This window comes from Etheostoma spectabile, chromosome 21 (genome assembly GCF_008692095.1).
Source record: "Etheostoma spectabile isolate EspeVRDwgs_2016 chromosome 21, UIUC_Espe_1.0, whole genome shotgun sequence".
Classification (NCBI taxonomy): domain Eukaryota; kingdom Metazoa; phylum Chordata; class Actinopteri; order Perciformes; family Percidae; genus Etheostoma; species Etheostoma spectabile.
In genome coordinates this window covers 23503444-23518162 of record NC_045753.1, presented here as the reverse complement: position 1 = coordinate 23518162, position 14719 = coordinate 23503444, and the positions used below count along the sequence as shown (strand labels likewise).

The window sequence follows — 14719 nt, the reverse complement described above, 5'->3', positions numbered from 1 at the left end:
CTCAAGTATTTTACAAGGTTACGTAGACTTGAGGCTACCCCGCTGCAAATAAATCACAAAAGACAAGAGAAAATCTATCAAACTATAATTTATTGTTAGCATACATGTGCAAAATTTGCATTTGTCCACTAAACTCTTGACGCTAATGTGAGCTTTTCAAAATAAAATGCAAATGAACAAAAGTTGTGAGACACTGACTACTTTTGCATTTTCGTATTCCTTTCATGTACAATGGCTTAGAGTAAGTAACAAAAAGGGGGGAAAGGCTATTATTAGTTTCTTTGCTGTGGCATTATCTAGAAATCAACAAACAGAACCGATATCAAAACAGCAGACTGACTAAAAAAATGGGAAATTCTTCAGTGCATAGATAATATGGTTGCATTCGGCCTTGGGAAGTAAATGGGAGTAAAAGATAACAGCGATAAAAATGTAAAAATCAAAACAGAAACAAAAATCTCATTCCTTGCTAAAATGATGGTAATCTACTGATAAAATTATAAACCCGGAGTTCAGATGTTTTAAAATATGAGGTATTCCAGTAATGTAACATTTGTTTTCAATAAAGGAATATTTGCAGAGGTGTGGTCCTGTCACAGTGCCACAGGCTGGTCAAAGATTCCTCAGTGGACAGGATGTCCCTGACGGGCCTTTGCCCCGTCCACGTCACCCACTGACCCGACCGGTTCACTGGTCCAGGACTCAGCAGCAGGTACAGCAGCCCGAGTCAAAACTCACACACACACCTCGCTCTTTACTGCTCGTCCTTGCCTGGGAGTGAGACAAATGAGAAATACACTAACGTGAAGCCAGAGAAATGTTGATTCCCAATTACACAAAAACTTAATATCAGTAAAGCCATAAAAAAATAGCTGAATGTGTAGTGTTAGCAGCAGAACGTTACGTTGATGATGAGTGGACAAATTGGGAAAGAGAGACACAAACCTTTGTTAGTTAAGCCCATGTCACAAATATTGAATATAAAGGAACACGTTTACTTAAATATTCTGTTGATTATTATTATTATTATTATTATTATTATTAAGAGGATTTTATAGAAAAAACATTTAATCTGGTTCTAAAATATCATGTTGTGGTCAGTGACAAAAAAAAAAGTCCTTCTATTCAAGTCATTCTACTCTGGAAGTATTACTTTCTTATAAAAAGGTAAACATATGCCAATGTAGGAGAAATAGTGTTTTCAATGCCAATCCACTTTTATCAAGCATCGAAAGTACCTTCTTTTTTTTTATACTCTTCTGGTACCTTCATATCCACATGGTAATAACGCTGATAATCATCCTATAATATAGTGCAGTACATACCACTATGAAAGTGGCCATTCCGCATTAGGGGTACTTTTACCTTCGTTATTATGCTGTTAATACTTACTGTATTTTTACTTCCCTATGCTTTTTTACTTATTTTTACAAAGACATATTCATAATTTTACTGAATACTCCATCCATACCTGCTAAAATGTCAGTGAATCACAAAAAAACCAACACTTTTTCACTTAATCCCTGTCATATTAAGCCATGTATTTTAATATTTGGTTTTACGGCCTCTGCCCCAGAGAAAGCGAGGTGAAAGTAATTCCATTTAGGCTTTCTGCACACAAAAAAAAAACACACCCTCAAAATATATTACAGAATCCCTTCATTGTTGTTGCACAATAAAATGATGTAGCAATGCTGATAAATATACTGTATTCAAAGAAAATGTATTTGCTGTGATCTATAAAATCAGTAAAAATAGCTGGGAAATTGCACTTCTGGATGCTGCACATTTGCGGGATTTGTAGTGTAATGGCCCAATCACTCATATCTGTGTTGATCTTACCTTTGTTGGGGACAAACTTGAGCGAGTGACTGAATATTCAAAAGCGTGAGACTCCTTCCCCCGGGCCGTCGTTTACAAACTCATGGCCTAGCCCGCTGCCACACTTCCCACACAGAACCTGCGTACGTGACACCCAATCACATCAACCTCCTGGGTCACACGCAATAGGATGTTGCTGTTCATATGTTCATACTGTTCATATTGTAATATATTAACATAATACTATTTATCCCAGTATCCTTTGCACTATGCTCCACGTTTAAATAATTTTATTGAACTCTTCATTGCACTCATGCCTCTATATTGTTCCTGTTCATAGTATGTATATATTGTGTATGTATTAGTGTGTATATTTTTATATGTTTTGGTTGTTTTGTATGTGTAAGCACAGTGTGAGTAACGATGCTCCGAAGAATAATTCCTCGTATAAATGAAATAAAGCTGATTCGGATTCTGATGAAATGTTTGATCCGTGTAAATGATGCAGCAGTGAATCAAAGGGGGCCCAGGAGACTCTGACCTTGTAGGCAGTGAGAGACTCCATCATCCTGGTGACGCTGTCCTCTGTGACGGTGTCGGTGAAAGCCGGCCAGGGAGACGAGTGGGCGAACTTGGACCGACTGGAGAACAGCGGGTGGTTACACTTGGAGCACACGTACATACCTGCGAGGGACAGTGACTCATGAAGTCATCGCATTGTTTCATTTCCGAGCTGAGAACCAAACTTTAACAAAAAAAGTAACCGTGCATTGAAGCCAAAGGTAAAACTGAGGAGTCCACATGATTGTTAAAGGAATAACACAAAAATAATAATAATAATAATAATAATAATATATTTTATTTATAACGCACCTTGTTCATCAGAAGTCTCAAAGTGCCACAGGAGAGTAATAATAATAAAAAAAATCAGCACAAAAATGCCTTTCTGAATAAAAAAAGTCTTCAGTTCAGCTTTGAAAGTGTCCGGTTCTGTACTGCTCTCAGGTCACTCGGGAGCTGGTTCCAGGCCGTGGTGCAGCTGAACAAAAAGCTCGGTCCCCCATAGTACAAAGCCTGTGTGGGGACCTGAAGGACAATTGTCCTGTTGATCTGAGGGTGTGGGGGGAGGGTTCTCAGGTGATGAGTTCTTGTAGATATGATGGTGCATGTCCAGTGATACATTTTTGTGTAAGCATGAGGATTTTGTAGTCGATCCGAATGAAACAGGGAGCCAGTGCAATGAGTATGAATGGGAGTTATGTGATCATATTTTCAGACTCTCATTAGGACTCTGGCAGCGCTATTCTGAATGTATTGAAGCTTCTGGATATTTCTGCCAGACATCCCAGCGAAGAGTCCGTTACAGTAGTCCAACCTTGTGGAAATCAAGGCATGAACAAGTTTCTCTGCATCTGGAAGAGTTAGAAGGGGGCGGAGTTTGGTGATGGTACGAAGATGGTGGAAGGAGGTTTTACAAATGTGTTTAATGTGATCATTGAAGGTCAGCTGGGGGTCAAACCGAACCCCTAGGTTTATGACTGAGGAGGAGGAAATGATGAGCTGATTGTCGAAGATGAACTGAGAAATGGGAGAGGAGCGAATCTGATGAGGGGTGCCAACAAGTAGTGCCTCAGTTTTACTAGGGTTCAGCTGGAGGAAGTTGCTTTTCATCCATGCCTTAATCTCCTCAAGACACGTGATGAGTCGTGACATGGCTATGGAGGGGCTTGAGGCAGTCTTGATATAAAGTTGCAAGTCATCAGCATAACAATGGAAAGATAGTCCATGTCTGCTGATGACAGAACAACTTCATTCATTGTTTTCTTATTTTATAATAATGTTTTCTGTCATTTTGCTTCCCTTTCTTTGAAATGTTCAATGCATGTGTATCAACTGAATAATCTGAGACTGAAAAAGCACACTTTGGTTCAACAGCTGAAAACGTGTGTCAACACAAAGGCCATAATATGTGATGAGGTGGTCACAAATTAGGGATGCACAATTAATAATAAATTGCATCAAAATCGCAGTATGGACTAGTGTAATATCTAAAGGCCAGGGGCAATATTTGTTATTAAGTATTGTGGTGCTGCAGAGGTGTCCTGGCCTGCAAATCGTATCCTACAGACTAAAGAAAAAAAAATCTTTGTTTGGTGCAAATCCTTACAAAAAAACCCCACACTAGAATCATTTTCATGTCTTTCAATGTTAGTAATTTTCAATGAAAATGAGAATAATTATACAAAAACGATCATTCCCTCCAATATCGTGAATCATATCGCAATCGCAATATCAGTCAAAATAAATGCAATTTTCCTCGTATCATGAAGCCCTATCACAAAATGCTTTATTTTAAGCAGAAAAAAGGTTGGAAACACTGTAAAGGTAATTTTACATAATTATAGCTATCATGTAAAATGACCCTGTACTAGTAGCTACACGTTGATTTCAGAACAACAGAAACAAAAACACTGCTGTGTCATACCACAATGATCAACAGCAGTTTATTACAATTATTATTATTATTACTACTAGTAGGCCTATTTCGATTTTGAAATTCCCTTAAATCTTACAAATCTGAAATATGGGATAATAAAAAGTAGGCTATGGCCAATAATGCCTCACGTGCCCCTCCTCTATTATACATTAGCTGAATAATAAGCTACTAATTGTCCATTAAAAGTGGTTAATTTGAAGGCAACCCCGGGCCGGACATGAAGAGGAAATGTTAATTGTATCCTGTGTAATCCCGAATCAAAGGGAGGCAGGTTACATCACAGCACAGCTCTGAACAGTTAGCGCGTGCTCACCTGGTTTGAAATGATCCTTGTAGACCTCCCCGCCGGAAAAGTGACAGAAAGACATGCTCTCGTGTCTGCACGGATCAGCTGAAGGCCGATCGAATGACTCTTTTTCTGGTTCAATGTTTTTAGTTTTTTTCCAACGGCAGTGCCAGAAGATCTGACGCTCTTCTGTTTTTCATCCTCTCGCGTGAAGAGATCCCGGCTGGAGATTTAACGGGAGCTCCGCCCACTGCGCTTACCTGCATTCACACGAGATGGCAGTGTCGGACAACAGGAGTGCACGTGGACGCATTGTGCTCCATTGAGGCGTTTTACTGGCCATAGCAGTAGTTTGGTCAAACACTGAATGGAAAGTTTACCTTGAAACTAGGCTGACCAGATGAGAATGGGTAAAACGAGACGGGGAGGGGGTAACGTGAGTTTCAAAAACGCACCAAAATGATTTATTATTTTTTTTATGTAAACCCGATAATACAAATTAAAAAGTTAGCTCAGCAGCAGCTATTTTAGGACACATGGCCACCCTGCCGCGTAAAGGAGGAGACTATAGCCTACTACTATCACTAACGTATGTGTTGTTTGCCGCTAGCATGCAGCCTCTCCTTCCTACACAAGGGGGTTAGCCTCTCCTCGCTGAGCGTAGTTCCTATGGCGCCATTTTGATGCTACCAAGCCATCACCCGTTGTTAGCATCCCATTGACTGCCATTCATTTTGGGGCCACTTTGACAACGAATAACTTTTTATCGAAGCATTTAAAGACTTTATTTGTCTGTTGTTTATTTTTAAAGAAACACGACTATGTATAAAAGTCTTTCTTACCCTGTAGCTCATGTTATCGCTTCGTAACAGACCTTTTTGTAAAAATAGGCTAACGATTGTGTTACAACCACCTGAATTACTGTCTGACAGTAGAGGAATAGTACAGGGTAAGCTATACCTACGCTCTCAGTCTCACATTTGACAGATAAAAAGAAAAAGTGTGAATTTATTTTAGTTAGCAGTTGCCATCTCAGAGAAATGAGTCCAGCGGTGTCAAGTATCTGGCAGGTATCAAGAGCACATTTTATAAATGAAACACAGACTTCCATCATAAAATTAAATGTCCTTTTCATGGTAGAAATTTTCTTTATTTTTTATTTTTTTACCTTCACTAACTTCACTTTTAGGTACACTGAGAGAAATATTCTCTTTTGCATGAACGCTCTGATCCCATTCAGTTTTTTTAAGTTAGGCTATAGTATCAAATCATAACATCAGTTATCTCGAGACACTTTACAGATAGAGTAGGTCTAAACCACACTCTAAGATACAAAGACCCAACAATTCCAGTAATTCCACCAAGAGCAAGCATTAGTGTGACAGTTCTTTAGGAAGAAACCTCAGACAGACCCAGGCTCTAGGTAGGTGGTGTCTGACATTCACACAGTTAGACATTCATACCTGGAAGCTGCCCAGTACGACCACAGTCTGAGCAGCGCTACTGGAGCTGTTGGGGTTAGGGCCCTTGCCAAAGGTTACCTCAGTGGGGGTAAGGAGGGAGGTACACTCCCCACCCAGACTTTATCATGTCGGTCTGGCGATTGAACCGACGGCCTCCTGGTCACAAGCTCGCTTCTCTAACCTTTAGGCCACCGCTGGAGTTTCTGTCCATTGCAGGTCTGTATCCTTTATTCATACTTGCAGTAGTGCTTCAGTGCCTCTGGCAGCTCAAGCCAGTCAATGGCCATCCTGTGGACAATGTGCTTCTGGATGGCCTTCCTACACAACGTCTGCAAGGACGAGACTGAAGCAAAAGAGAAAGGAGACAAAAAAAAACACAAAAGACGGGATAAGCAGAAGAGAGATTAAGGTTGACAGGGACAGGTCCGTTAACCAGAATGAATTAAACAAAAGATAAAAAACATTAATATTTTTTGTTGGAAAGTCAATCAAACGACCACAAAAAGATGCAAAATGATTATTACAAAGAGACACAAAGTGACTACAAAAGATTCCAAACGAATACACAGAGACTCAAAATTAATACAAAGAGATGCAAAACAACTTTAAAGCTATAGTGCGTAGTTTCTGCCGCCCCCATGGAGAATACTAATGACAACACAACTGTAGGCGTGTCCACATGATACAAGCCTTTAGTGACCGTGCACCCCTCCACGCAGTTGCTAGTGGCCAAGGAGGATTAAAAAAAACACGACGGACTCTTAAGAAGAGGTAATTATCTTGCGTTTTTGCATTGGAAAGCCACCGGACGCCACAATCTTCCAGACATAGTCATACTGACAAATACAGAGACAGTTGTGTGGAGCTGATAGTCTTAATTGGCTTTGTAGCAACTCATTTGGCAACGGCTTGAATGTGACAGACGATCATTAATATCAAAAGGTTCTGCAGTAAAGCTTTAAAGAGACTCAAACTGACCCCAAAGAGGCCCAAAACGACCACAGGCACTCTAAGTCGTTTTTTGTCTCGAGCCCTTTGTTTTACAATCCACCCATGATTAAAAGTATCATCGTGACACTTACATCCATACTCCACCTGGACAATTCGGACACACTTAGTAGCAGCAAAGACGTCCACCACAGCATGGAGAGGCTGGGTGGAGGGGATCCCCTTTGCAGAAGCTCCCATGTCCTCACCGTTGATGACCATGTGCATATCAGCCAGGTCTTGCCCTTTAGGCACATACAGTACTCCTATCCGGCTGCGTCTGGCCGTGGGAGGCAGGCAGTTGGTTTTATACAAGTCGTCTAAAATGTGGCTGTAGCGTCCGGGCCTGCTCCGACCCACCAGCTTGTCTCTGGGGATCCGAATATTCTCAATGTGCAAGTGAGAGTCAGTGAAGAAAGTCTTTGGTTTGATGTTGTTGTTGCCTCCTCCTCTATATCCCTCGCCTACTGCTCCATCTTCAACCTCCCCTCGCCCAAGCCTCCTGCCCCCAGCCAGTCCTCCGTCTCCAGCCTCTTGACCCCCGGCTCCAGAATCCTCTATGATCTTGTTGTGGTTGCGAGTAATGGCAAAAATCCAGCTGTCCCCTGAGTCTGTCAGGTCTGGGATGGAGTATTCAGGTACCACCTCTAAGCTCCTGGGGTCCTTGGCAGTAAGGCCGACTCGGAGGTGGCCGCACCAGCCCAGCTCCTTATCCTCGATCTCTATGAGAAAAATCTCCCCTGGCTTCAGAGGCCGTTTGCTGAAACACACACCGTTTGCGAAGCTCTCCACCCGGGTGGCCTGGGTTCTTGAGTGGTCCAGTCTGACATTTGTACCATGGATCGGGTGGAACTCCATGAACTGATCAGGAAAGGGCTCCATTTGCAGTTGGATAGCTGTAAAAAAAAAACACAACAACAGACAGGCTTACTGAAACCAATCAAATAGTCTTGCAGGGGTGTCGAACTATTGCCGACCAACACGCGGTCATTGTAGAGACACGACCACTTGCAGTGCCACATAGAAATAATCCTGCTCTGCTTATCTGTGGGCCACTCAGGGAAGCTTCTGGTAGGAGGCTATTTTTGAAGTTGCACATGTCAACAGATGGCAAGGTATGTGTTTGCAAGTGTGTGTGCGTGTTGCGAGGGGGGGGCAACATGCACATGTCCACAGTCACTCACAGACATTGCAGTGGGGTAAAAGGGAGCAACAAAACCCCCTGGGCCCCTGCGCCCATTCACTTTCACAAACCCATGTGCTGATGTAATAGCTGCATAGTTATCATAATACCATATGCCAGGGAGATATGTTAAACAGCATGCATTTTCATAGCTGCACTCTAAAAATAGTCATTCAACGCAATATACAGTCTGGATTTCATTCTTATGTAAAGCAGCAATTAAAGTCATATACCGGGATAAAGAGGGCTGTGGGGATTTATTATGATAATGACATTATAGCATAAGAATATGAAGAGGAGTTATATTTAAACCTTCAGCTGATTTTTTTTATATTCATTATATATGAGTGTTCCTGCACCCTGTGTCCCTTTGTGCTGATTCACATCAGTTCATATCATTTCAGTCTAAAGGTATCAGTTATTTTAATCGGCTCATATTGATTACACAGTAAGTTTAAAGAGAATTTTTTTGCTTTTCCGCCTTTAATTTTTGACAGGACAGTTGGTGAGAGAGTGGGGGGGAAGATATGTAGGAAATGGTCACTGGTCAGATTCTAACCCTGGACCTCTGCATCGAGGCGCAAACCTCTCAGTACATGTGCGCCCGCTCTACCACTGACCAACCTGGCCACATTATGCAGTAAGTTAATTAGGAGCTATAGTATAGACCTCATTTGTTACATAACACGTCTAATTACAAATAATTCTATGCATGAGGGACAGAGATCACTGATGAAGATTGGGGCTTTAAAATGAGACCACATACCGGTAATAAAAAGAACTAGAAATAAAAATAGGCTCATCCTCGTCAGTGTCCATAATCACTATGCAGGTGTCAGGATTGGAGCTCCGAGGGAGGCTGTGAGTAAAAGATGGATGCTGCAAAACCTCGAAGAGTTTGATGCGCTGGTCTGCATTCAGCTGCAGCATCTTCTTGACCATATCTAGGAATATAGATGCTGGTTCACAGTCCATCTTCATCACCTGCACAAGACACTGGATATAGGAGGTATTTGGTCTCTTGAGCTCATAATGAAACTGCTCTGTTTTTTTAACAGCTGTCTGTTCATTTTCCACAGTCCTGCTCATAGTCTGCTGGCTGGCCCTAAGTCTCTACGATGGAGCTCAGCACGTCATAATCCATCTCCCCGGGATAGAGCGGGCAGCCGGCAGCCTGCTCTGGAGCTATATGCTCAAAGACCACATGTTGATGGCCTCATTAAATTGAATATGCAGCATGGGCTCCGGTGCTCTGTGCCAGGTGGTCTGCGCACAGACACCAGACTGAACAGACAGACCCAGGACGCACCAGGGCAAAGTCAATAAGTTTGACTTTCAGTGGCTGCTGCTGGCGGCCCACATTGTCCAGTCAGTCAGCATGTACAGGGTCGCAACTATGCCATGGGAAGACCCTGGTTGTTTCTGTCCTCCACACAGGCTTTGACCCAGGAGCTTGATGTTATGATCGGATGTGATCTTTGTTGAAGAAAAAGACATTTCTTCTCGCGATGCCGCCAACAGTCAGTGTGAAATCTCTGCATATTTCAGTCCTCTTTTCTGAATATACTGGAGTGACTGTAATACTGTGTCAAGCTTCCACTGTGAGGATGTAAAAGATTGTGAAACATGTCAAATTTCCAGTAATTCCAATAATTTCCACTCCAGGCTTTTTAAGGGTCTTCTCCATGTTGGGGCCCTGGGTACTTGGTTTCCCTATCTCCTTCTTAGACACAAATAAATGAATCTATTGATATGAAGGCAAATCAGCAAAGTATAGTCATACAAAGGCAGCAGTAGGGGTGCAACATTACATAGATATAAATTCAATTCCCAACAAATAGGATAGACGCAAATTGAAAATATCGATACATGCATTCATCTTTAAGATGCGCCTTTATTTTGAAATTCACACTTTACTGCTTCTTCTATTATCTTTATATTCTACCTTTTACAAAAAGAAGTAATACTTTGCTTTTTAATTTAATCTGTTTGGAAGAACTCAGTAATAAAATGGTTAACTCTGTGGCTTTTTGTGAGTTGATATAAATGGAACTGATTGTAGGTTCAGTGGGCGTACACTGTATGATATCATTTAATATCAATTGTAGGTCACTGCATCGAAGCAGATAGAAATTGTATAGTGGCAGACTTTGTGATATCAGCAAATATTGCATGGTAACCAAAGAATCAATATAATATTGTACCCTATGATTTGTGATTTACACCCCTAGGCAGCAGATAATAAAATAGGAATAACAGAGGATGTTCTGTAAATAAATAGTACATACATACATAATATCTGGTCCTGGGCGATATTGTCACACCACAACCCTGATCTGTATTTTGTCATTTATAGGGCTTCCGGTGTGTTTTAAGAGAGAGAGAGATATTTAAATTTATTCACCATTGGACACATTAAGGAAGAAAATAGGAGGAAAAAGTAAACACCTCTTAGTAATAATTTGGATATTGCTGTACTTGATCATAAATTGAGTATAGTTTTTGTGTGCTCACCAAAAGAGAAAATATCACTATTAAGCCTTCTCAGGCTGAACTTTTGCTGTTGCTATATTGTGTGTTTGTACAATTAGACAACACCCTGGATGCACAGTTTTGTGGGTGAGTTTTGTGTGTCTGATGGGGCTGCAGGACTCTTAATCTGGATTATCATACAGCGCGGCCATGCTTTTCATAATCAGTTTGGCGAGCTGTGATTCTCGGCAGCGCATGACACATCTGGATGCAGCAGGCAGTCGGTGAAGGGGAGCTGTGTGCGTGTGGAACTGTGTGTGTGTGTGTGTGTGTGTGTGTGTGTGTGTGTGTATGAGAGAGAGAGAGAGAGCGAGAGAGAGAGAGAGAGAGCGAGAGAGAGAGAGAAAGAGAGAAATAGAGCGTGTTAAGACTCCTCACTCTGTGCTCCTTGCGCACACAAATGGAGAGGGAACCAGCAGAAGACATCCCTGACCGGCGGGTTTAGTCACATTTCCATGCACAGCAATATTTTTCATGTAAGTAATGTATTCCTCCTCTCCAATTCATGTTGCCATTCTTTTTGTTGTTGTTGCAAAACATCATCCGTGCCACATTTGCTGTTCCATTCATTTCTACTGGCCCATAACACTTTCTTCCTCACTTTAACTTAACACTGTTATGTCTGCATGTCACACTTGTCTTGTGCATGTCCGGAATAGAGAAAGAGTGCAACTCTGGAAGTAATAGTGGAGGTGTTATACTACATTCTGTGAACTGTAAACAGCCACTGCACAACTTGAGGGGCCACGTGTTGTTTTGTGTACATTTATATTTTATGGCCTAATGACCTTATTTGGGGATTTTGGATTGGGTCACATATTTCCATAGTTGTGACAGCATACATTTTGTTTTGGTTTGCTCAGAGATCTGTCTGTCTGCCCATACTTTACCCCTCCGGTGTCACTAGGGCTGCAACAAATAGTAATTATTTTCATTATGTGTTCATCTGTTGATTATTTTCTATTTTCATTGTGTCTATAAAATCTCAGAATAGAGAGAAAAATGTTCATTATATCTTTACCAGATGTGTCACATTTAGTTGCACGTTTTTATTTGACCAACAGTCCAAAACTCAGTTGACTCAGTTTTCTCTCATACATGACAAAGAAAAGCAGTAAATTCTCACATTTAAAAAAAGGAACCAGCAAATATTTGCTTGAAAATTGACTGATTAGGCCTAACTTGCTTTTCAGAGTAGTTGCAAATTCATTTTTCTATTTGTCTCTGTGTTCACCTGATCCGAGGTCAGCTTTGACATAAAAGGACATACAGTGCTTAAGAAAATGTTCAAGATGGAATATGTACTGTATACAGTATATTCCGTAACAATTGTATAAGAAAAATAGTATAGACAATTTTCTTAAAATGACCCAGTACAAATTAAATAGTTAGGGTGTTGACGGGGGACTTTCTATACAATATGATATGATGACTTTCACTGTACAAACACTCAAAATAATAACAATTATTTGTAAAGTGCCTTTCATGAAACATCAGGACGCTTTACTGAATTACTGCGGCTAAGATAAGCTAAGGGAGGCTGTAGGCTGTGGTGAACAGGTGGTGTATAGGAGTTTTTTTAAACATGACAAGGGATGTAGCATTGTGGCTACATGCAGGGAGGGTGTTCCAGAGGGATGGGGCTGCAACACTACAGGCTCTGTCTCCAAAGGTACAGAGTCTGGGAAGGGGAATACTTCTCATGGTCCTTCAATAATAATATCTGATAAATGTACAGATAAATGTATTATCTGTTATTGGTAAAAAACTGAACAGTACTATACACCATAAATTACTGAGCAACATGGTTACGTTTCATTTCAGTTCAAAATATGTTCCCAAAACACTCATCAAACCATTCATTGATGACCCCCCCCCCCCCCCCCCCCCCCCCCCCGCAACCTGTCCAGAAGCATCTGTATCGGACCTTAAGAGGAATGGCACCGATAGCAAGTGACTCTGGATTGTGTTGTTACTAATAACTACAATCAACACTGGGTCACAGAGATGAGCTAGCTTGGAAACACACCCCACCAAATGTTGGTTTAGCCCATAATCTGGCTGTGTGTGATTTGTCAGATTTCACAGTAAAGCATTAAAGCATTAAATTAATCTGAGATTGTTAGTCTTCGTGTCTGATCAGAGGGTGGCAAACAAACACAAACACAAACACACACACACACACACACACACACAGATTTGCACTTAGAGCAGAAGTGTGCTGTGTTTTGTGCTACGGTCCTCACACATCACTATGTACTTCACATGCAACCTTATGGAGCGGTTACCAGTTCTCTAATAGGCCATTACAGTTTATCACTAAGCATCACGTGTTGCTTGACCCAAAGTGACTCCCCTCAAATAGAAGCTCAACCAGGCGACACAGCTCCAAAATTCCAGCAGATATTACTAAAATAAACTGATAAAAAAATACACATTTGGCTGAATGCTTTCAACAACACAGTTAAACCGAAAAAACCAGAGGACAGTTGGGGTAGTCACCCCCAATAACACACACACTTTGCAACACATATAGAAGTTTTTGGGTTGGATATCTTTAAGAAAGAATTCTGATAATAAAACATTTTAAAAAAGGACCTGTATTCTAGCCATAACATACATCGACTGGCAGCCAATGAAGTGTGGCTATATGACTCATTCACTTATGGTAACAACCTTATTTGACTTATATTTTTAGCTCTTCTAGCAGCTATGCTAGCTGTAGCCTATAGGTTTATGGATCAATATATACACACATTCGTGGTCTCCAGAGGGTTATTTAAACTGACGTGAGGTTTGTGGTTCTGAGTGAAATGTCTCAAAATCTATTGGATGGATTTCCATGAAATTTGGCACACACATTCATGTCCCCACAGGATAAATTATAGTAGTAGTGATTCTGCAATTTATCATGAAGCTGCACCATCTTGTCGAAACTTTGTCCCCTTCTATTGCTTATTATCAAAAACTAATACCATTCCCTCAGTTTTCCCATGTATTAGTTGATTTTAGCATTTAGCTTAAGGCACCGCTGTATGTAAGTCTCACAGAGCTGCAAGCATGACTGCGGACCCTTAAGGGCCTTTCAGACCAAAGGCTGGAACCCATTGTTTCAGTGGCTTGCGTCGGGCAACGATGGCATTTCCCTGCCTCGAGCAAAGCGTGGGCGCAGGTTCGCTGCAGGTCTGTAGATGTGTGGTGAACCCAGGGGCATAGACAGCACAAACCGTGTTTGGTCCAAAAGGCCAATGCCAAAAGATGCAAATCTAGTTGCAATGAGGTTACACAAAAAAAAGCTGCAGTTATTTGACATATGACCATTTGGATTAGTGAAAAGAATACAGCAGCATCTGGAATCCAAACAGAGTCCATTCACAGCAGCTTCCAAACTGTGGCTTCCTAATATGACATGTGCTCTTAGTGTTTCTAAAATTAGCTTGGACAAAACATTGTTAGCTTAACAGTGGTTTAGCCTGATGGCGTGCGAGTGCATTTGTGTTTTCTGACACTTGCTTTCTTCCCACCCTGTAAAAAAGCTGCAAGGAAGGTCTAATGTCGCCTGGCTGCTTGTGTGTCTGTGAGGTTTATCTCCCTACCATCCATTTTGGGTGAGAGCAGATTAGTCAGAACCCACCAGCTGCTGTGGAATCGCTTGAAATTGTGCCACACAGGACTGTAATACAGTTACATAAATGCGACCAGTCAGAGGTGGGGTTTAACTTGCATAAAGAGCAGGGCACTTGACCCAGAGAGACAGCAAATAAAAGACTCCCTACTGGGCCTTTGTTATGGGCTGTTCCCCAGCTTGTGTCCAGTGAAGCAGAGCTGCTCTTTTCTCCCACAAAATGAGAGCAGATGACACACATCGCCTCTCTGTTCCATGCAAGCCAGAAGGTGGTGGCTGTATAATGTGTTAATGCTACTGACACTCAAAAGCCACGTGGGGGGGG

At 41.5% G+C, this 14719-nt stretch overlaps 3 protein-coding genes across 3 annotated transcripts in view; 1 reads left to right on the top strand and 2 right to left on the bottom strand.

Annotated features, from left to right (window-relative positions):
• Positions 1 to 353: 353 nt before the first annotated feature.
• LOC116671406 (methionine-R-sulfoxide reductase B1-A) lies at positions 354 to 4840 on the bottom strand. The gene is made up of 4 exons (XM_074783844.1): positions 4632 to 4840; positions 2363 to 2505; positions 1843 to 1960; positions 354 to 771 (listed from the first exon to the last, which is right to left on the bottom strand). The coding sequence occupies exons 1-4, from the start codon at positions 4684 to 4686 to the stop codon at positions 755 to 757; spliced, it is 333 nt and encodes a 110-aa protein (XP_074639945.1). The 5' UTR covers positions 4687 to 4840; the 3' UTR covers positions 354 to 754.
• Positions 4841 to 5598: 758 nt separating this feature from the next.
• Positions 5599 to 8141, bottom strand: neurl2 (neuralized E3 ubiquitin protein ligase 2). Its single transcript, XM_032502639.1, has 2 exons — positions 7150 to 8141; positions 5599 to 6410 (listed from the first exon to the last, which is right to left on the bottom strand). Exons 1-2 carry the CDS (start codon positions 7934 to 7936, stop codon positions 6295 to 6297), a joined length of 903 nt encoding a protein of 300 aa, XP_032358530.1. The 5' UTR covers positions 7937 to 8141; the 3' UTR covers positions 5599 to 6294.
• Positions 8142 to 10995: 2854 nt separating this feature from the next.
• tex2l (testis expressed 2, like) overlaps positions 10996 to 14719 on the top strand; it is a 17357-nt gene continuing 13633 nt past the window's right edge. The window contains exon 1 of the mRNA XM_032502771.1: positions 10996 to 11245. The gene's annotated coding sequence lies outside the window, so the exon portion shown is untranslated. The remainder of the gene's footprint in view (positions 11246 to 14719) is intronic.